General features: G+C 38.2%; 6 protein-coding genes across 6 annotated transcripts; 1 reads left to right on the top strand and 5 right to left on the bottom strand.

The window, feature by feature from the left end:
* Positions 1–968: 968 nt before the first annotated feature.
* On the bottom strand, positions 969–4,013 carry LOC18018587 (phosphoinositide phospholipase C 5). The gene is made up of 8 exons (XM_006400990.2): positions 3,266–4,013; positions 2,995–3,191; positions 2,777–2,912; positions 2,463–2,669; positions 2,136–2,380; positions 1,933–2,050; positions 1,603–1,842; positions 969–1,512 (listed from the first exon to the last, which is right to left on the bottom strand). The coding sequence occupies exons 1-8, from the start codon at positions 3,590–3,592 to the stop codon at positions 1,219–1,221; spliced, it is 1,764 nt and encodes a 587-aa protein (XP_006401053.1). The 5' UTR covers positions 3,593–4,013; the 3' UTR covers positions 969–1,218.
* A 576-nt stretch (positions 4,014–4,589) lies between these two features.
* LOC18018586 (phosphoinositide phospholipase C 4) lies at positions 4,590–7,682 on the bottom strand. Its single transcript, XM_006400989.2, has 9 exons — positions 7,229–7,682; positions 6,661–6,854; positions 6,425–6,560; positions 6,091–6,330; positions 5,762–6,003; positions 5,542–5,659; positions 5,296–5,448; positions 5,128–5,214; positions 4,590–5,031 (listed from the first exon to the last, which is right to left on the bottom strand). Exons 1-9 carry the CDS (start codon positions 7,547–7,549, stop codon positions 4,738–4,740), a joined length of 1,785 nt encoding a protein of 594 aa, XP_006401052.1. The 5' UTR covers positions 7,550–7,682; the 3' UTR covers positions 4,590–4,737.
* A 1,139-nt stretch (positions 7,683–8,821) lies between these two features.
* On the top strand, positions 8,822–10,704 carry LOC18018585 (peptidyl-prolyl cis-trans isomerase CYP20-1). The gene is made up of 7 exons (XM_006400988.2): positions 8,822–8,981; positions 9,414–9,492; positions 9,602–9,649; positions 9,762–9,785; positions 9,914–10,096; positions 10,195–10,270; positions 10,359–10,704. Exons 1-7 carry the CDS (start codon positions 8,916–8,918, stop codon positions 10,495–10,497), a joined length of 615 nt encoding a protein of 204 aa, XP_006401051.1. The 5' UTR covers positions 8,822–8,915; the 3' UTR covers positions 10,498–10,704.
* A 133-nt stretch (positions 10,705–10,837) lies between these two features.
* On the bottom strand, positions 10,838–14,318 carry LOC18018584 (SMR domain-containing protein At5g58720). The gene is made up of 11 exons (XM_006400987.2): positions 13,459–14,318; positions 13,219–13,244; positions 13,011–13,097; positions 12,861–12,931; positions 12,324–12,550; positions 12,008–12,084; positions 11,866–11,922; positions 11,716–11,783; positions 11,513–11,619; positions 11,321–11,391; positions 10,838–11,165 (listed from the first exon to the last, which is right to left on the bottom strand). Exons 1-11 carry the CDS (start codon positions 14,093–14,095, stop codon positions 11,040–11,042), a joined length of 1,554 nt encoding a protein of 517 aa, XP_006401050.1. The 5' UTR covers positions 14,096–14,318; the 3' UTR covers positions 10,838–11,039.
* Positions 14,319–14,787: 469 nt separating this feature from the next.
* LOC18018583 (inositol 3-kinase) lies at positions 14,788–16,516 on the bottom strand. Its single transcript, XM_006400985.2, has 2 exons — positions 15,405–16,516; positions 14,788–15,112 (listed from the first exon to the last, which is right to left on the bottom strand). Exons 1-2 carry the CDS (start codon positions 16,278–16,280, stop codon positions 14,951–14,953), a joined length of 1,038 nt encoding a protein of 345 aa, XP_006401048.1. The 5' UTR covers positions 16,281–16,516; the 3' UTR covers positions 14,788–14,950.
* Positions 16,517–16,795: 279 nt separating this feature from the next.
* LOC18018582 (nudC domain-containing protein 2) lies at positions 16,796–18,780 on the bottom strand. Its single transcript, XM_006400984.2, has 5 exons — positions 18,653–18,780; positions 18,384–18,532; positions 18,219–18,267; positions 17,675–17,817; positions 16,796–17,109 (listed from the first exon to the last, which is right to left on the bottom strand). The coding sequence occupies exons 1-5, from the start codon at positions 18,699–18,701 to the stop codon at positions 17,023–17,025; spliced, it is 477 nt and encodes a 158-aa protein (XP_006401047.1). The 5' UTR covers positions 18,702–18,780; the 3' UTR covers positions 16,796–17,022.
* Between the last annotated feature and the right edge of the window lie 1,217 nt (positions 18,781–19,997).

Raw genomic sequence — 19,997 nt, 5'->3', positions numbered from 1 at the left:
GAGCAAACAACAAATCATTGATTATCATGTAAAGAAACAGCTGGGGTATTGACTCAACACTAGAATTTATTTATTTTAATTTTTGACATCTAGTATTTATTACCAGAATATGTAACAAGATACTTTATTGTCAATAGTATTGAATTTATTGTCAATACTGTTGAATTTGTTGTCATATGAAGCAAGATACTCTATTGTCAATACTTTTGAATTTCTTATTAACACTGTTGATGATGTGTTAATTATAGTTCACAGCTCATAACAATGGAAAAGTTTTCGAATTCGTGCTTTTACATGTAATTTGCGATTTTTCATAGTCTTTCTTCTATTAATCACATGGTTTTGATAAAAAGATACAATATTACATGCTTCGAAAAATTAAGTAGTTTTTATAAAACTAGTCAAAAAATTATCTAGGAATGAAGTCGCACTTCATATTAAAACATCACTTAGTAGTTAGTACCATCTCTAACCAATTTGGACATTTTTTTTAGCACCAATATGGTTTCTAGTTCTATTTGTTACTGTGTTATTCTCCATTATTGTTTGTCGACGAATCTATTGCTTTTTGCTGTTGCTGTATTATTAGTTCTAGGGACATTGTTCTCTAAAAAATCATTCACAATTTTTTCTCCTAAAAAAAGATGCTACTCGTTTTGATCCGAAATTTTATAAATTCTATGCGATTTTGGTGCAAAGCACATCGACAAAACCTTTATTTGTGTTTTCTCATTTTTGCCAATTTTAGTAAACAAAGTATCTCGAAGTTAGGATCGTTCGAAGTAGCCCGACGAGAAATTTCTCTTGGAGGATAGAGTAATTGAACGAGTAGTCTCCCTGAGTGCCTGTCGATTTCATTTTCATTTACATTTTCATTTGTATGTTATAATATTCTAATCAAAGCAAGGGAAAGAAACAATCGAGGCGAAAGTAAAAACGTGATATATAAATCTTTATTAAGCGGTAAAGCAATATAAGCTAAGCAAAACTCAACATCACAAATTGGGAGCATTAACATATAAGCTCATATATCTAAAGCTTACTATTGTTTCAATTTTCAAAAAAGATATCCAACGGTCCATAGTTATTTAATTCCTTATATCTTATATTGTTGTTTCATCCATACGTTATTAGTGATAATTAATTTTAATCTGCGGCAAAAGCTTCTCTGCTAAAAACTCTTCCGAGGATAATAAGCAGAAGAAAGAAACTCAGTTTTTAAACAAACTGAAACCGCATGAGAATTGTAACTGCAACTAGTCTCTCGCCTTTGCGATCATACAACGGAACAGAACGTATACCCTGTCTCAGCTCTGCCACAGGCAAACATGTCTGTCCCGAGAAATCGTCCTTCTCTGGCATGTTGTAGTCGTGAACTTCAACTCTGAGCAGCGCGAGCTCCGGTACTGTAAGCTCAAACTCAAACTCCTCGTCCCAGAAAGGCTCCCAAGTGTTTTCTTCTTTCTTTGTTTTCTTCATCACCTTATCTGCTCTTACTCCTGTAATCCCCACCTGGTTTCACACAATATATGCAATCCACATGAAACAGAGACAACCACAGATCAACTATGTCGTAAGAATCTTTCAAGATGTTGCACTTACCCTAGTGTAGAAGTTAGGAGAAGACCAAGTGTTGAAACACGTTGGCTGGAAACCAGAGTCCCATCCTTTTCCCATGTATACTTTCACTTTGAGAGTTGTCTTTACGGGTAATTTCGCTTTTGGGTCAAAGACTTCTTCACCGGGACCTTTGTTTATCATAAAGTCTGGTTTTTTCACATACCCGCATCCACCATTGCCCCTAAACATACCATGCATCATCCAAAGAGCTCTTCCATAGCCCTGCAAATCCAGAAGCCAAAAGATGATGCGTGTGTTGAGATTTTGCTAAATGGTCAAGAAAGGCATTAGAGAAAGAAAAGAACAGCAAACCTGCATGTTGAAAGCAACCATTTGAGCTCCGTACATCCAACCGCTGAATGGCTTGTAGTTGGAGGACGTTACTCGAGTGGCCTTTGGATATATCCTCAACAGATTCTTCTGTGTGAATCTATATTTTGTATAATACATGTTATCAGCTTTGAGAAAGGAAAAAAAAAAAAACTAGCTTTCTTGAATCAGCATGTGATACTCACTTCATTACTTCAGTTCCATACATTTCAGTGGCTTTCTTGAACTTCTGCTCTCTCAAACTCAGCCGTTTAACTCCACCATCATCGATTGTAAGTGCTTCCTTCAATCCATTTTTAGCATTTCCAGAAGGAATTAATATCAGGCGACTGTAGGTGAGGATGCTGGATTCTTGATTAAATCCATCCTCTTCGTTTTTGGCCTCGCTTGTTTCTTCCTCTTCATTTTTGGCTAAGCTTGTCTCTTCAGCCTTTAATAGTCATTGCAAGCAAGGAGAAAAATCAAGATCACACTTGAGAATTTTTAAAACTCCGAAATATTGACCAAAGTACCTTCTCATCGTCTACTTGGTCGGCTGAAATATCTGATGATGCCTTTCCTGATATATCTGACTCAGAATCCTTATCCTTTTTTAAGTTTCCTTTGGGAGGCTTTGTGGATATTACAATTTTGTACTTGAGATCTTCTGGTGAAGGGAACTCTTTTAAACCGCCAGACTCGGGAAAATACATCATATCCATGAATGTCTCCTTCATCATCTGCCGCAATAGATAAAAGGAAAAGAAAAAAAAGGAGCTTTTTCAATAACCTCAAGAAATTCTGAAACTAACACAGCATTGATTCTTTAGGGAGAGCAAGAAAGCACCTCGGCTGCTTTGGCTTGAAGATCTGGTGTCAAATGATCTTCAAGAGTTAAGATCACAGGGTATGCAGATGCAGAAAAGGCATGATCTTTAATAGATCTCAAGCATTTGATCAGTTCCACTGGAGGTGTCCATGCCCTAAAAAGCATCAAACATATTCTCTTTTTTTTCTTTGTCCGACAAACTTTCAACGTAGATATTTCAGAACACAACGACATACCAGCCATGGAGAACAAGTATGTCGTCCTTAGTAGAGTTAGGCCACAGGTCAAGTTCAAGAGCTCGAACACCTCTCTTCAACGCCTTAATGAGAGGGACGTCGCTGCATTCGCTATTGATCTGATTCCCAGTAAGATAAGTATTATGGCTCGTGTAAATGAAATAATGGGACAAGGGAGAGGCCATGTCTTGATGCACCTGAAACAACAAAATCTCAAAGATTGCAATTTTCCATGTAGCAAGAAGAATAAAGACATGAGGGTAGAGAATACCTTACTAACAATTGGCTGATTCAAATCACTTGAGAACAAGAAACTAAAGAAATCATCTATGTTCAGAGTATGCCTCAAGAACTTAGTGATATGATGTCTTGCACTTGTAATTCTTTCTATGATCTTCTCTGCATCTGAAACAAACACTTCGGTCTCTTTCTGCACCTCAGCCAAGAACCGACATAGCTGCTCTGCCGTCATGTAGTTCCTGCCCTCGGTATACTCTACAAACGCCGTCACCACATCCGGAGGTGGAGCTCCTCTGTTCATCCTCAACTTGTCACTGAAACACAAGCCCATTTTGTACCTCCCAAGCTCTCTCTTCATCTCGAGAAAAGGCAAATAAGATACTTTACAATCACACCGATTTTCCTTTCACCAGACAGTACCTATTTTATATTTGTCATCTCCTGGATTCTCTTCAAAAAGTTCCTGCAATTTGGTTAATTAACAACTCCTGCACATTTGGCATGATCTTCAAACTCATCAACCAACTATGAATGGATCTTTTTTTTTTCTTCCACACTTTATTATAATTAAATATTGATATGCCTCTTTTTGCTCAGTGCTCTTAGCTTTGCTCTTCTTTTTCCATATATTCCCAGCCCAGAGACTCATGTTGAAAAACCTCACTTTCCAAAAAACCAGCTTAAACAAATACTATGGTATCTAATTCCAGAAGCATATGATGTAGCTCAAGGAAGCTTCATGGATTCAACGATTGGGCTTCTCAGACTTTTCATTTTTCTTTCTTTCCTTTGACATTTCACGGTAACCAAAACCTCTCAAGTCATTGTTAAACTGCTCCTAAAGTCTTTTAAGAATCTCAAAACATCTGTAAGTTACCAAACTCTCCAAAGATAAAATAGAATCAAGAATCTATATTTCTTCATTTATAAGCATATATGGGTGGTGTGGTCTCTGTCTAGGGATTAGGAATAAATACCTTTAGATTATTAAATGTAAAGCAACATTACAAAAATTGATTAATTAGCATAAAGGGATTCTTATAACAACAAAAGATTCCAGAATATATACTAAATCTCACGTGTTTAGTGCAGAAAACAGAGAGACAAGGACTTAAATAACTATTAATGTAGCTAAAGATACGAAGCTTCTTGATCTATAAGCCCTCATGCGTATAAATGACTATTTTAAGCTATCAAATACCAAATGATCCAGAAAAGGAATAGAGAGATTTAAGTTTTTATCCTAAGAAGAGATATGCTTGTTGATATTATTATAACTTCACAAGCTGAACGAAACTTGAAACTTCATCCCAAGAAACTAGTAACATGTATAAACGATCCATAAAGAATTGGAATGCAAAAGATCTAGATATTTATTTCTCAGGTAAAATTCGATATCTTTTATTCCTCGATGAAGAAGCATAAGACACATAAAACACAACATATCGAATAAAGAAGATAAGATATAAATCTAGATGGATACACGCACCAAAAAATGCCGTCTCAGACAAACTCGAAGCGCATAAGAAGCCGCGTGAAGCCGTATTTCACTCCCTTTCGATTGAAGAGTGGAACAGCGCGTATGCCTTGCCTTAACTCAGACACTGGTAAACAAGTTTGACCTCCAAAATCGTCTTTTTCATTTGCGTCGTACTCATGCACTTCAACACGGAGCAGAGCAAGTTCAGGAACAGTTAACTGGAATGTAAACTCCTCATTCCAAATGGGTGTCCACGTATCATACTTTACTTCTGTCTTCTTCATCGCCTCATCCACAGGTGCTCCAGCAATACCCACCTGTATTAACCAAAATTTCAAATTCCATTCAAGATCAAGATAAGGGGAAACAAAAAAAAAGAAGGAAAAACCAAGATTGGAGTAAACAATACATACTCTCACAAAGAAGTCTGGAGGAGAATAGAGATCAAAGTGAGTTTTGTTGAAGTCCAAATGCCATCCATCTCCCATACAGACTTTCACCTGCCATTGTCAAATGTTAAGCAAGATATGGAGGCATAGGAGATGGAAAAAATGGATGTTCAACTATATAGCATAGCCAACCTTTAGAGTTTTCTTTGGAGGGGAGCTTTCGTTGGGATCAAAAACTTGTCCTGTAGGACCAACATTCATAAGAAAATCTGGCTTCTTGACATAACCACACCCTCCATTCGCTCGAAACATTCCTTGCATCAGCCACAATGCTCTTCCATACCCCTGCATTTACGTTTTTTCAAAAAATATCATCTAGTTTCCTAACAGGTAAAAACCAGGGTGGCGATACAAGAAATGAAGATCTGAGACAAAAACCTGCATGTTGAATGCAATCATTTGAGCTCCACTCATCCAACCGATCTGAGGTTTATAGTTTGAAGAGTTAAACCTTGTGCCTTTGGGATATATCCTCAGAAAGTTCTTCTGGGTGAATCTGCACAATTGTGAGGTTTCACAATAGGTTTTAACTTGAAATATTAGAAGCAACACACTAGCTACGTAGTGCTTGTTTAGGATTTGAAATATTTGTATATACCTAATAACATCTGCACCATAAGATGCTACAGCTTTCTCGAGTAATTGCTCGCTCAGACTAAGCCGCCTAATTTTGTTTGGATCAACTTTTAAACCCATCCGTAAGCCACCCTTTGGCTTCCCGGCATGGATGGCAATAAGGCGCTTGTATTCTGGTGCTTGTTGTAATTGGCATGACGTATCAAAATCACGAGAACCCCTCTCTTCATCATATTGATTGAGATAATTTATACTATTTGAGACCTGAATATCAATCAAATGTGGTATGGATTTGAGAAAATGAAAACATGCACAGCCAAATCAAAGCCCCTTGATGCCAAGATTACAAACCTTGTCAAGATCAGATTGCGTAGAGATAAGATCTGCTGGCTCTTTACCCCATACATCCTCATCTGAATCCTTGCCTTTCTCCCCATTATCTTTCTCTTTCACATCGTTAGCTTCTAAGTACTCCTTTGGAGGTTTTGTTGATATTAGAATCTTTTCCTTCAACTCTTCTGGTGAAGGAAATTCTTTGCAAGTTTCAGAATCATGGTAGTACAGCATATCTCCAAATGTCTGAGTTATCATCTGCAAACAATCACGGTTATTCGTATACACAGATGGACTAATCCTGAGCTTTTCAAGGGGACTAAGACTTGTACAGGATGAGAAGAAGGAACACCTTGGCAACTTTAGATTGAAGTTTAGGCGTGAGATGGTCTTCAAGAGTAATAATAACAGGATACTTTGAACTAGTAAAGGCATTAGCTTTAATGGATTCCAAACATTTCCCCAATTTCACGGCCTTGGTCAAGGTCCTGAAGTTTGAACCCCACCAAAAGTGAGAATTCATGATCATCAAAGTCCAAGAAACACATCCATATTTTGACTAAGCAAAGAAGCCAGACTGAAATATACCTTCCATGCTTAACGCAGACATCATCGTTACCACGTGGCCAGAGATCCAACTCAACCACCCTCACGCCTCGTTTCAGAGCATCTGCAATGGGAAGGTCACTGCAGTTGCTACTGAGCTGATTTCCGGTTAAGTAGGAATTGTGGCCTGTGTATATAAAGTAGTGTGACAGAGGAGCATCCATTTTATGATGGACCTGACAAAATTCGTTTAAACCAACCACAATATCAATCATCACTGAAGAATTGAGAATCTATACGCAGATTCCTGAATCTTTTTAGCTAAAAAGGATCTCCTGAGGTAAGCAACTCCTAGAATAGAAAGTACCATAAATGGTATTTATAAATTTAGACAGGTGAATCAAACATTCAGATTCCAGAGTAAACCAAGAACATTCAGACATTTTCCGGTAAAATCAACAGAGACATTTTCTAAAAGTCGTAACCTTTCTTTGTCAATCTGGTCAAACATCCAAAAATCCGAGACTTTCTATTTGCTCATTTCTCTCGCATTATCCCAGGAACATATAAGAAACAGTTTTGACTCCAGGTTAAAAACAAAAATGCTAACCTGATCGCGAATCGGAGGATTGAGGTCAGTGGAAAACAGGAAATAGTTGAAATCCTCAAGAGTGAGGTTTCGTCTCGTGAACTTTGCAATGTGGTGTTTCCGGCGAAGCACCTCGTCGACGATCCTCTCCGCCTCCTCGAGACTCGACCCTCCTCCTCCTCCTCCTTCTTCCTCCGCCATGAGCTTCTGTAACTGCTCCGGCGACATGTGAGCCTCGCCGTCGGCGTATTTCTCGAAAACATCTCTGACGTCATCGACCGGACCAGGCTCCGTCACCCTGAACTTCCTGGTGAAGATCAGACACATCTTGTAACTTCCCATCTTGCCCTTACTCTGTATATCGTCCTGTTTAGATCCAAGAAGGTGGAAATGTGAAACCTTTTTCTGTTCTACTTAAATACTCGAGATCATTCCTGATTTTAATGTTTTGTTTATTTCGAAAACATTTGGGAGTATTTCCTCGTCAAACCTCTCTCCACGCTCACATCTGAACACAAAAAAACAAAAACAAAAACAAAAACAAAAGATCGAATCTCGTTTTTTCTGTAATAATTTTATAATGATTCTTGTTAGTTCTAAACCCAGAGAAAATTTGAGTTATTTCAAGGAGTAAAACTTTACTTCCGTACAAAAGAAAGAAAGAGTAATAGTGCGATATATCGCCAGGTATTAATTGTTTTTCCCCATAATGAAGAAGATATTTTTTTGTTTTTCTTTCTTGTTTCAGATTTTCTGTGAAGTGTGAACACGGAATAGAGATTTTTTTTTTGAATAACAGATTTCAGATATGTTGAAAACAAGGAAAAAGGCAAAAAAAACAAAAAGTATTGGCTATATGCCTCTATTGGTGGGGCAGATCTAAAGTGTTTTGTTTTGTTCTGCTTTGTCTAAATCTACTTATTTTAGGCACACAAACAAAATAGAAGGAATTCTCTCGCTTTGTTAATAATAGTTAAGTAAAAAACGTAAGGTGTCCATTAATATCTTGTATTTAGGATCTAGCTACAGAAAATATACTGGACGATGAGTGGTAGATATATTAACAATACTTAAATATAAATGAGCTCTTAATGTGAATGGAAACGTGGTTAGGTAAATCATACTGATACTGATGTTGATTAAAACCACTTAATACTAGAATAATCTAAGCTGGATAGGAGTAATGTGACATGCTTGTGGTTTGTTTTTGAGTTTTGACTAAGATTAGAAAGACTTTTAGTAATAAAAAAACATTATTATCCGACCCGGCCTTCTCTTCCACTAGGAAGCCAACTCAAATTTTCGTTTAAATTTTTAGTTTTTAAAGGGTTATCATTTAATCATCAGTAAAAATAAAATTGATTTTTATATACAAAGAACCATAGAGTTAAGACCAACCTTTATGCTATCAGAGTATGAAGCAAGTACCACGTACAATTTAATACCGACGTGCCAAGTGAATAGTAGATATATGGGCCGTAATTAATAATTCAATTACCCATTACTGTTCTCGAAAGATCTGGGGCCCAAGTTGTGCTATCTGGTATCAAGTACAATTGTATACCGACAAGCCACGTGACAAAATCTGATTGGATATCGACGTGGTCTTGTAATGCGCAGGTGGCAAAAGAGGTGGACAAACAAAGGAAAAAAGGGACTCTGGACTCTCTGAACTCTGAAGAGAAACATTTTGTGCACGGTGCGAGAGATGGCGAGCTCAGTGACGCTGCTTCTATGGAGTCTTCTTCTTCTTGGAACCCTAAGCGCTATTCAGGTACGTTTTATGTTTGTGCGCGCCGATTTCTTCTCACTATTTGATCGATTGCAGCAAATATGTTCTATTGAGTTCTTAGATTTTGCACGATCTATCTATCTATCTATATATACCGAATTGAGTGCGATTAGTTATGGTATATTTTGTCTTAGGTTTCATCTTGTGTTTGATGTAACATTTAGTTTCCATCATCTCTCACTCTCGGACGGTTTCAGTAATGTCTCGTAGGATCAGGGAACAGATCCTTATACTTTGATCCAAGAGTTAGTCTAACATTTGATGGTTAGATTACCGACGTAAGAGATTTGGAATAACATGATGTTTTATGAATTTGTCCTTAAGATGCCCCCAAATGTATTGGAATGTTGTAAATGGTATGAAACGGCTGCTATTGATTATATTGATTTCTGGATGTTTGGTTCCACGTTTCAGGCCAAAAAGTCCAAGGAAAATTTGAAAGAGATTACGCACAAGGTTTATTTCGATGTCGAAATTGATGGAAAAGAAGCTGGTATGACCTTGTTCCTGAGTTTATTCTTCTTGTGATGTATGCTGATAATGGCACTTGAGTCTTGTTTTCTGTTGAAAACGTCTCAGACCGATTTATGATTTTTGTTCAGGTCGTATTGTCATGGGTCTATATGGAAAGACAGTCCCCAAAACTGCAGGTACCCTTTGACATGTTTCTTGTCCCGTTAATTCTTGATTGAAAGCTTAGGGTATGTGCGAGAGATATTCATAAGAGGACTTACTTCCTGAAACTTTTTTTTTTGTCTACAGAGAATTTCCGAGCTTTGTGCACAGGTAAGCAAACAACCTATGTCAATGGAATATTTTACAACCTTTTTTCCGCCATCACATCTTAAGCCTAGAAGTTTATCGACCTTTGACATTAAAAGCTTACTTGGACCTTTATGCTCATTTATTCACAGGGGAAAAGGGAATAGGTAAGAAAGGGAAGGCTCTCCATTACAAGGGGTCTTCGTTCCACAGGATCATACCAAGCTTTATGCTTCAAGGAGGCGACTTTACACATGGCAATGGAATGGGAGGAGAATCTATCTATGGTGAGACGTTTGCTGATGAGAACTTCAAACTCAAGCATACTGGTCCAGGTGAGGGCTTCTTCAGTATTCTGTTGTGTACTTGTGTACAACGTCATCGGCCTATATGAGGTTTTGACCTGATCAAATGTTTTTTTTTCTTTTCCCAGGGTTTCTATCAATGGCAAACGCCGGTCAAGATACCAACGGATCACAGTTTTTCATCACAACAGTAACAACAAGCTGGTGAGTACAGTATCAGTCGGACATTCAAATACAGAAATGGATTTTGTTGTTTCCGTCTTTTGATAAGAAAGCTCGGGACTTTATATAGGTTGGATGGGAGGCACGTAGTGTTCGGGAAGGTAGTGACGGGAATGGATGTGGTGTACAAAATCGAAGCTGAGGGAAATCAGAGTGGAACTCCTAAGAGTAAGGTTGTGATTGTGGACAGTGGTGAGCTTCCTCTGTAACTCAACTCTCATGGAGTATTCCCGATCTGAACTTCCATTGATGCGAGGATGACTTCCTTTTGTGTTTAAACAACTCTCTTAGCCATTTATGAAAGATTCTAGCGTTCTGGTTTTTTATTCTGTCTGGTTATAACTCGAGCGACATTTTATAAATAGAACTTATGTCTCGTTCTAATGCACAAATGTCACCGCACAGTGTTCTTCACCGTTGAGCCTACAAGAGTTGTGCGTTATCGTAATGTATCTATAATCCGTACCATATTCTTCATCATATCCCTAGTAAAGCTCGAAACTTTGCGTTCTAATTAGCTTTGTTTGTGTTTCTTTCTTCTCCTCAATATTTTTAGACACTAAGAATCGGAAAAATATACATTCGGTCAGTGTCAGTGAAAGTGTTTCATAGCTCTTAGATAAGGTGAAAAGGAGAACTAAGGAGGCGAATATTTGCTCAACATTTACTAAACACACAGACATCAGATATAGACAAGAAGACATAGTTTTAAGATCTAAAGCTAAAACCTGAGTTTAATTTTAGTTTTAACTTACTCAGTGTCACTCTCTGTGTCTAAGAAACTGAACTCTCTACTACATCCCTCAAGCTTGATCAGCAATGTCCCTCTGTTCTCTTCACAATACTTCACTCCTTCTCTTTCCAGCAGCTTTGTGACCTGAACATCAACAATCATGTTATACCGTAACTGCAATACTAAGTTCTCGGTTTTGTGCACACAATCAATCGGGTCTTATATAATTTGCGTATATTGGTTCTAGACCCTTGGATCCCATTCGGTTTAAAATGTGAAAGGGTGTTGAAGAAACTTACCGATTGTTTCACTTTCGACTTCCCATACCCCTGAGACCCACATCCTGTGATCACTCGTAGTGTCTGAATGGCTGGATCATTTAAGAATGTTAGCAGAAAAAGGAATATCTCCAGTTTAATGAAGAGAAGACGAAGCGGGATGATCTCTTAAAGAAGAAAAGACTTGTAGCTGAGTTTGGTGAGCACACTTACAAGGGACATATGATCCGAGCAAGAGATGCATCTTCAATAGTTTCATTGCTTGTTTAACGTGCTGACCATGCAGATCAATCGTTATCACATTCTCTATGCCCTTGTTTCTGCATAAATATAGATGCAACAATGACTTAGTCCACAACAAAATGGAAGGTGAAAGCGTATCAGCATAACACCTATAATGCCTTAAAACAGCTAACCTCGCGACGAATATATCTTGGCTTGCCCTCTCATCTGCCCGTTGAGCTAATTTAGATGCCGTTCTCCCCTATAAGAACAAGGACACAAGTTTATATCTCACTTCCAAAAAAGTTGTCTTAATAGCATGAAACATAGACCATGAGGTGCACCTTGTCAGAAAGGTAAGCCGCATGAGCCCTCCCTCCTTTCGAATATGCTTCTGCAGCCTTCAGCCAAGTGATAAACGCATTAGTTAGTATTTTTTCCAACGAGTACACCAGTTGCAGAGATATGGAAGCAAGTAAAACTTACTTTTTGATAGTAGGACTTCGTAACATTCCACTGGTCATTTGCACCTTTTCTGAGTTCATAATATCCATCATCCTTCGCTGCAATATGTATGGGTTGATTGGTAACGCAATTTATGAGTAAGAAATATTAATTCAGGAGTTGCAACACAAACAAGCAGTCGAGACCTCAGATGTTTTTGCCAATGACACCATAGCAAAAATTGCCAAGTGTTTCATCGGGTAAACACCATATATAGAAGCTCAAGCCTGCAAACTCAGGGAAAAATGAGCCTGCTATTTGCAGCCAAATACTAAACTCAAGAAAAATAGTAAAATACCAAAAGTATGAGGCTGAGACCCTTCCCCGCTAGAAGAAGAACCATCAATGCCAAGTGACTGCATTTTCTTTGCGACATTCCTCCAACTCATTGTCTTTGGTTCGTGTTTAGGACTCTGGGGAGTGTTGAACAGAGACTCTAACACCTTTTGTGGAAGACCAAGCTCAGAACCTCCTTGACTAGTTGCAAAAGGTTCTGCATAACTCGTGAGAGCTTTTAAGTAATCCCTACCATGAGGAAAAACAGGCCGTGTTTTTAGTTATGGCTTCTTCCGCAGTGTTAAAAGCAACTTATATTAAAAGTTTTGGCTATCTTAGGAGTAAGTTAAATATCATGTGTTCATGAACTGAATCATCCACCATGAAATATTTCGTCTGTTGCTCTTTGCAGAAGATGAAAAGGACTAAATATAAAATGAACAAGGGAAAGTTGCAAAGAACTAGGTATGCTGTAACGAATGTGTGAATAAACTCCGATAATACCAAAACTAGTGAATAGCAATAACCAAACGAAAGCCTAAGAATAATATGGAAGTACCTTTGACTACAGCCTATACCCCAGAAAAGTTCACTTTCCGAAGTATCAGTATCAAATGATGTCTCTGTCAGCTGCTATATAATGTCAGGAGACTGCACAATATTCTATAATAAACAGATCTATGAAAGAAACAAAAAAGTAATCGCTTACAATATCGCTGAATCCTATGCCGGAACATTTACCACTCAATGAATCATCAGTTGATGAAGAAGACATGTCAAGCAAGACATTCAAAGCCTAAGAAGAAAAGAATATTAAGCTTTCAAATAAATGCCGGGCTAGTGTCAGCATATTTCAGGGGCCTTTCCTGTCAATATACCAATACTTCCCCATGTAAGTTTGAAGACAATCTACTTACCATGTCGACATCGTAGCCACATTGACCTGCAAAAAGAGAGAAATTCGTGTCAATATGTCGAACAATCAAGTTTCTCTTCATAACAATGTCACAGCTATTTCCATATCAGATGATCAAGCATTTTGGGCATGTTTTAACCCTTAAACAAAAATAAAGTATGAAGCAACTAAAGAGTAGTACTCCACAAAAATCTTATCCCAGGGAGAAACTAACTGAAGAAGAAGAAGAAGAAATACTCACACAGGACATCTCTAACAACAGCCATGCTAAGCTCGCAATCATCTCCAAGCATTGAGTTTAGGAACTGTTCGGCTTTCTCTCTATCCGCAGCTTTTTTCCCGTTCCTACAGAGCTCTTTAGAGCTTTCGAGCAAAGGAAACTCTTTCTTTACAGGGTTCGGCTTCAAGTAATCCTTCCCAATCACAGAAGACACCATCCCTGTGGCAGCAATAACTCTATTCTGCTTGTTTCCTTTCAACCATCTCTCTCTCGTCAGGTCTTCGCTGCAGCTCGAGCTTGACCCAGCCCCGTACTCAGACGTAGACCCGGTTTCCTGACCCGAAGACCCACTCGTGACCGAGCTCGTAGACGGGTCATCGCCGCTTTCCACCGGATCCGACAAAATCTCGGCGGCTTTGTTCAAATCTCCGCCTGCCTCTTTATAAGCAGCCGTCGCTTCCTCCACGGAAACCGAGCAAAAGGCCTCCATTAACGAACCGATAATTTTTTTTTCAACTTTTTCTGATTCCCTAATTCCTTCAACATCCCTCCTCTCTTCCTCCAAGTCTTTTTTGTTCCCGTCGGACGCTGCTCCGTCACCGGAGGCTGCGACGCAAGTCCTCTTCTTCTTCCTCTTCTGCTGGCTCTTCTGCTTCATTATCGCACGAAAGTAGATGAAATCGAATCAACGCCGTAGAAGTCTCCACAAAAATCAAAAGACTCTCTTCCGATCTGCAGAATAAACCGAATCCCTAATTTCCGACGGAAAATCGTCGGAGAGAGGGAAGAGAAATCTAACCGAAGAAAAATCACGATTCAGAAATCTGTTTGTAGTAGAAGAAGATGCCGACAGAGGATTTTTTTCGTTTTCCAAATTTGATTGGGAATCCGAATCGCCATGTCCTTCACGCGTTGATGTTGACCACGTTCTGCATTCACGCGCGTTTCTCACGCTCACGACCGGTTTGGTTCCTAACTGTACATATTGACCAGTTTAATTTCCCGGTTCAACCGTGAACTAATTTTTGTCATCAACACTAAATAAAATTGATAACGTGCAAATTAGGAAAAAAACCTGATATTTGAATTTTAACTAACCCAAATTGATTTTCTTTTCTGCAAATTGATTTTCTTTTCTGCAATATTTGACCAATCCGGTCGGGAACAAAAGGATATTTGACCAATCCAAAAATTAAAATTGGATTACCAAGTTTGATTTTCTTTGATTTATTTTAACTTTCCTCCATTTTATCCAAAATTTGGATTTAGAAACATTAACATGGGATGATAATCAACCCATCCAAACTTGTTTTCAATTTGACATTTTGATCTCACATGTTAAACCGAAACTTGCTAACAAAACTTCTGCATTTGAAGACGCTGGTCATCGCGTTTATACACTAAATAAATTTTCCAAAAAATCCACCAACGTGTAGAAGCTTACACAACTCAGAAGAGCGTTGTTAGTAATTGAAAAAGGTGATTCAAGATTTGTATTCACAGGAACCAATCATCATCGGTCACATGATAGACCATTGACCAATAACTTTGGTTGAAGTGGAGAGTCCTGAAACCGGGCTGGACTTAGACGCGCATGAAACTCGTCATGATCATTGTTTTGGCTACTTGAGAGATTACATTGCTTCTTCCTTCTCTGCACCTCATCCTTTACTCTCTGCATCACATAGAAAAAAAAAATCACATATGCATAAAAAAAAACAGTGAAAATAACCGATAAAAGTGATAAAATTGATGTTTCTTAGTGCATCACCACCGCTTTTATAAACAAGAACTAACAAATCATCAAGCTTGACACATTATCATATACACTATTGGTTCAATGTTCGTTCTATTGTCTTTTGAATCTACACTTGTAACAACAGTTCTAATCGGCATCGTCATCTCTCATATCGCGCAATTCAATAAACTAAGACAAAACCGAAACGAAATCAAAATCAAAATCGAACCTGAAGCATCGTCAAATCGAACTTGGGCTGACCAATGTGCTCAACAGTAATAGAACCGAAGAGGTTCCCTAACAATGCAGCATCAGGAACATCCAAACCCTCTACAAGACCAACCACCAAACCTCCGAGGAAACTGTCTCCGGCGCCGGTAGGATCCACCTGCTTCGCCAGGAACGGAGGCACCGCCGTTTCATCATCCTTATGATAAATCCTACACCCTTTTTCACCACTAGTCACCACCACACAGCACAATCGCTTCATTTCCTCAACATCCATGAAAAGAGCTTCGTCTGATGAAGCTTTCAAGAATCCGATCCTATGCAAGACATGATGGAACCCACTTTCTTTCAAATTCACGAGCTTTACAGCTCCATCAACAGGATCAAAAACCCTAATCAGAGCTTGAATGTCCACAGCCACTACGTCGCAGATCTCCACCATCTTCTCCAGCGTCTCCGGCAAAATCTCGCCGCCGACGCCAACAGCCATCCCGAAATCGAATCTCGAATCGGGGATATCCGAAGGGAGAATCGGATCACATGCAGAGACCCGTTTCAATACCCGATCGGCGTGACCGATGCCCAGGTCGAAATACGCCTCGAAAACCGTGGTTTCCTTCTCCGGAACCACGATCGGGGCGTGGCTAACCTCGTATCTGAAGTCGTGTCCGACTTTGGAGACCAGATCGCAGGAGACGGAGGAAGAATCTAGGACATTAGAGATGAAGGAGGCGGCGCCGCCGAGGGTTTCGGCCACGACGGCTCCGTTTTGGATAAGAACGTCGTGGCAATAATTCCCGACGATGAGAACTCGGCGATTGGGAATTCTACGCGGAGAGTTGGGCGTTTGCTGCGACGGAGGAGGATTCTGCGTCATTGATGGCGGCTGGAGCAGAGGATCATCGACAAGGTGAGCTTAAGAAGGTACCGAAAGTCGAAAGAAGAATCATATGGGATAATAACTAAGACGAAGAAGAAGATGACCAACTAGAAGAAGGAGTCTACGAGAGATTCGAGAGAAACGGAAAGAGACAAAATCAATGGCTATCAGCTTATACGCGAAGTCTTGAGATTCGTTCCTCTCTATTTTTTCTGATATGTGTCGCGATGAAGATGACGCGCGCCTCATTCAGCTCCATTTTCTCTTGTTTAATTTTTTTTTTTTAAATCTTATATTTTTTTTTAAAAAAATATTCTTATCACGTCCATCTCCAAGTATCAAATTCCTTATTCTGAACCTACATCTCCAAGTTGCGATTACAAACATTGAATGTTTCATTCATTTAATAAAGAGAAACTCTTCTTTTCCAACAAGTTCAAAGTCGAGAAGAATGCACGGCTCCATGAACTTATTTGATGTTCCGGTTATGTTGTTGGGAAGAAATGAATAACTAAACAGAGACGAGAGTCATTTATTTACGAGTAACTAAAAGTCTAAAACAGCTTAAAGACGATTACATGATTGCTAATACGAAATTACGAGTTATACAGACGCGAATCAGGCCGTTTATTTGTGAGCCATGAGACATTCACGTTGTTCACTCAGACATTTTAAGTCAAGATGACTTTGGAGTTTTAGTCACAATAGTAGGAAACAAGAAACAAGAGTGGGACTATATTTAGTCAGAACGAATACCACCCATGAAGCTCCTCGGATCTGGACAATTACCCGTGAACTGAGCTTGAGAAAAGTCAAATCCAGGGTTCTGCAAAAAACCGACAGAGAGAACATTTAAAAGAAAATTGAATCAAAGAGAAGAGAAAAGCATACTTAAAGCTCAATAAAAGGCAAGGATACAAGTAGACCCAAAACAATAAGACAAGCCACCCATGGATCAGACAAATGTGTTCGGTCTAGACATGTTAAAATTTGCTCAATTCAAATCCAAACCGTTAGGAAACAGGTTAGACTAAGAGTGAGCAATCTCAACACCATAGTAAGACAGCCACCACAGCTTAACTATATAACCATCTCTATGCAGACTGTTGATCCATGAACACACGAGATTCACTACTTGAGAGAGATACAAGGAAACAAAATATGAGCGCTTGAACAAGGAAAACAATCAATGAGAATAGACATGAATCATCAAAATCGGATCATCTGTGGCAAAGTAATCATATTTTGATATAGATTCATTCTACCCAGTAGATGGTGCCCAAGATTTTTTTAGAGCTCAATTAGAGAACCAAGCTAGACTTCAACAAGAAAAAAGAAAATACGAAAGCAGAAACCATATGAAAGCAAGAAGACTTTTTTGCATAGCTAACCTCTTCTTGAAACCTCTGCAGCATAAGCCGCTTCTGCTCTAGGTCAGTGGCGTAAGGATCCAACTGACCCTGTCCCAGAATCGGCGATGCCCATGTCTGCCCTTTCTCCCTCTTCTGCAGGGTAATGTGCATTATATCATCCTCTGCAAATCAAACACAATAGTTCAGACTAGCAACCAGTGACAGACTATGATAACTAAAATGTAAAAAAGCTATACAGATGCTGATAATAACCCAAAATACACTGTACATTTTGAAATGAAAAAAAAAAAAGACCAATACTCAAGATCGTTTACACACTTAAATACCCGAGTTCAAAACATGCTGGTTGTACAACATTCCATCACTCATATATTGAAACTTTCAATTCCAAACTATCTCTACTATTTATAACAAAGTCAGCTCACGTTTTCAGGTTCAAATTATCATCACCAGCAATGTAACCAGTTAAAGCAGAGAGTTCATCTAAATCGGAAACTAAACCATCAAATCTTTCTGGGGAAAACATGCGCCGAATACAGACACACAAACAAAATTGGATTACCTAAAGTCCAGAACGAGCAATCCGTCTTCACCGGAGCACTAAGATCGTGCTGGAAATTGAAAAGTTTTAGTCAATTGTGTCGATTTATACCATACCGGATTCTCTCCGATCACTGAGAGACAACGAATCCAAAACGTTGTTGAAAGGTAATAAAAGGACACTGACATTGAGATAAGGAGGGTTGCCTTTGATGCCAACTTCGAGATGTTTCGACTGGATTTTGCAGTGGAAAGCCTTTGGATGAACATTGGGCGGCAGAGTTATGTACAAGTTCACTTCCTCTAGGGTTTGATCCCACTCAAACACCTTTTGCCCTAATGAAAAATATATGGAAATGGAAGAACATTAATCGATTAAATCTCTCCGGTTCGCAGCTAAACATACCAAATTAAAAAAAAAGAAAACTGCTTTAACAAAAACAGAGAGAGAAAAACCGTTATGAATGAAATCATGTCGCTTCTCTGGCGCGAGCTTCTCCGCCATACTTAGGACTTTCGTCTCCGTTCCCGGAGAAATCGAGTTCCGTCGGATCGGAAAATTCAATCAAAGAGATTCTCAAATTGTCGTTTCATCGCTTTCCAGTTGTTTTTATTCCTAGCAGCCTCAATTGTTTGGCAGGCTCACTGGCTACTATGGCCCATTAAGGGCCCGTTTTTTAAATGTTTTTTTTCTGCCAAAACAAATATATTATTGTTTATAAAATGCAGAAACATTCTCAATACAACCGTAAACGCAAATAAAATAAATTAAAATAATTTCGATGAAAAAGTGGAGAATAATCAAATCCTTTTTCGAAAATTTTATATATTTTTATTGGCTATCATCTTGCCATGAAATTCTAAAATGCACTTAGCATTATTTTGATTAATAACATAAAACTAAATATTATTGGTGATGAATCTGAAACTTGTCTTCACCTTGAAATAAAATATTTAAAAATATAGAACCAAAAAAAAAATCAATTTTGTTATTAAATTATTGTTTGTTTGACATTTTGTTTGAACATGTACAAACCTTGAGCAGTATTACCATCTACTTCTCCCAATAATGGAAAAGGCTGGTATTGATAAATTTCTAGCAATTGAAGTACTTCATCGCGGTGGAGGAATCGATGCACAAATTGCGTTATGATATCTGCTATCTTCAGATTTTGATTTTGAGATAAATGTAGATTGAAAAAAATCCATGGAAGAAGAATGCAATTTCTTGGAATGGTTGTCGAACTGAGAAATAACTAAGAACAATAGAACCCTAATTGAGTATTTACATTTATGTATTTTAATCCAGAGAATATTTTTCTATCAATATTCACACATTAGACTATTTTGTGCGTTGATTTGGATACAAACTCATTTAATATATGTTTGAGTATTTAAGTTTATAATATTTTGGAATACTAATATTTTCACATATTTATTGTTTTCTATAGTTTAATAAAATTAGATTAATGATCAAAATCTTATGACCAGTTTTTATACAATTATTTTTTTTTGTTTCTTGTTTTTTAAAACTTACTACAATCTTTGTTTTAGGGTCTATTAGTCTAAATATGATTCTAATGATCGGCTTTTGTGTGGTCTTTTCTTATACTTTTTTGGTATCTAGAGTATGAAATGGAGTAAGAATTAGAATACATCAACCTCGTCTTCTCTTTTGTTTTGCTTTGCCCTGTTTTCTTTTTCTTGATGGAGTGACGAGTGGAAATAGAGAATGAAAAGTTTCACTCTACGTCATCTTGACAGCCAAAACTGATCTGTATTGTTTATGTAGTAAAACTTA

Source organism: Eutrema salsugineum, unplaced genomic scaffold (genome assembly GCF_000478725.1).
Source record: "Eutrema salsugineum unplaced genomic scaffold, Eutsalg1_0 scaffold_2, whole genome shotgun sequence".
Lineage (NCBI taxonomy): Eukaryota > Viridiplantae > Streptophyta > Magnoliopsida > Brassicales > Brassicaceae > Eutrema > Eutrema salsugineum.
This window is presented reverse-complemented; position numbering and strand designations above follow the sequence as displayed.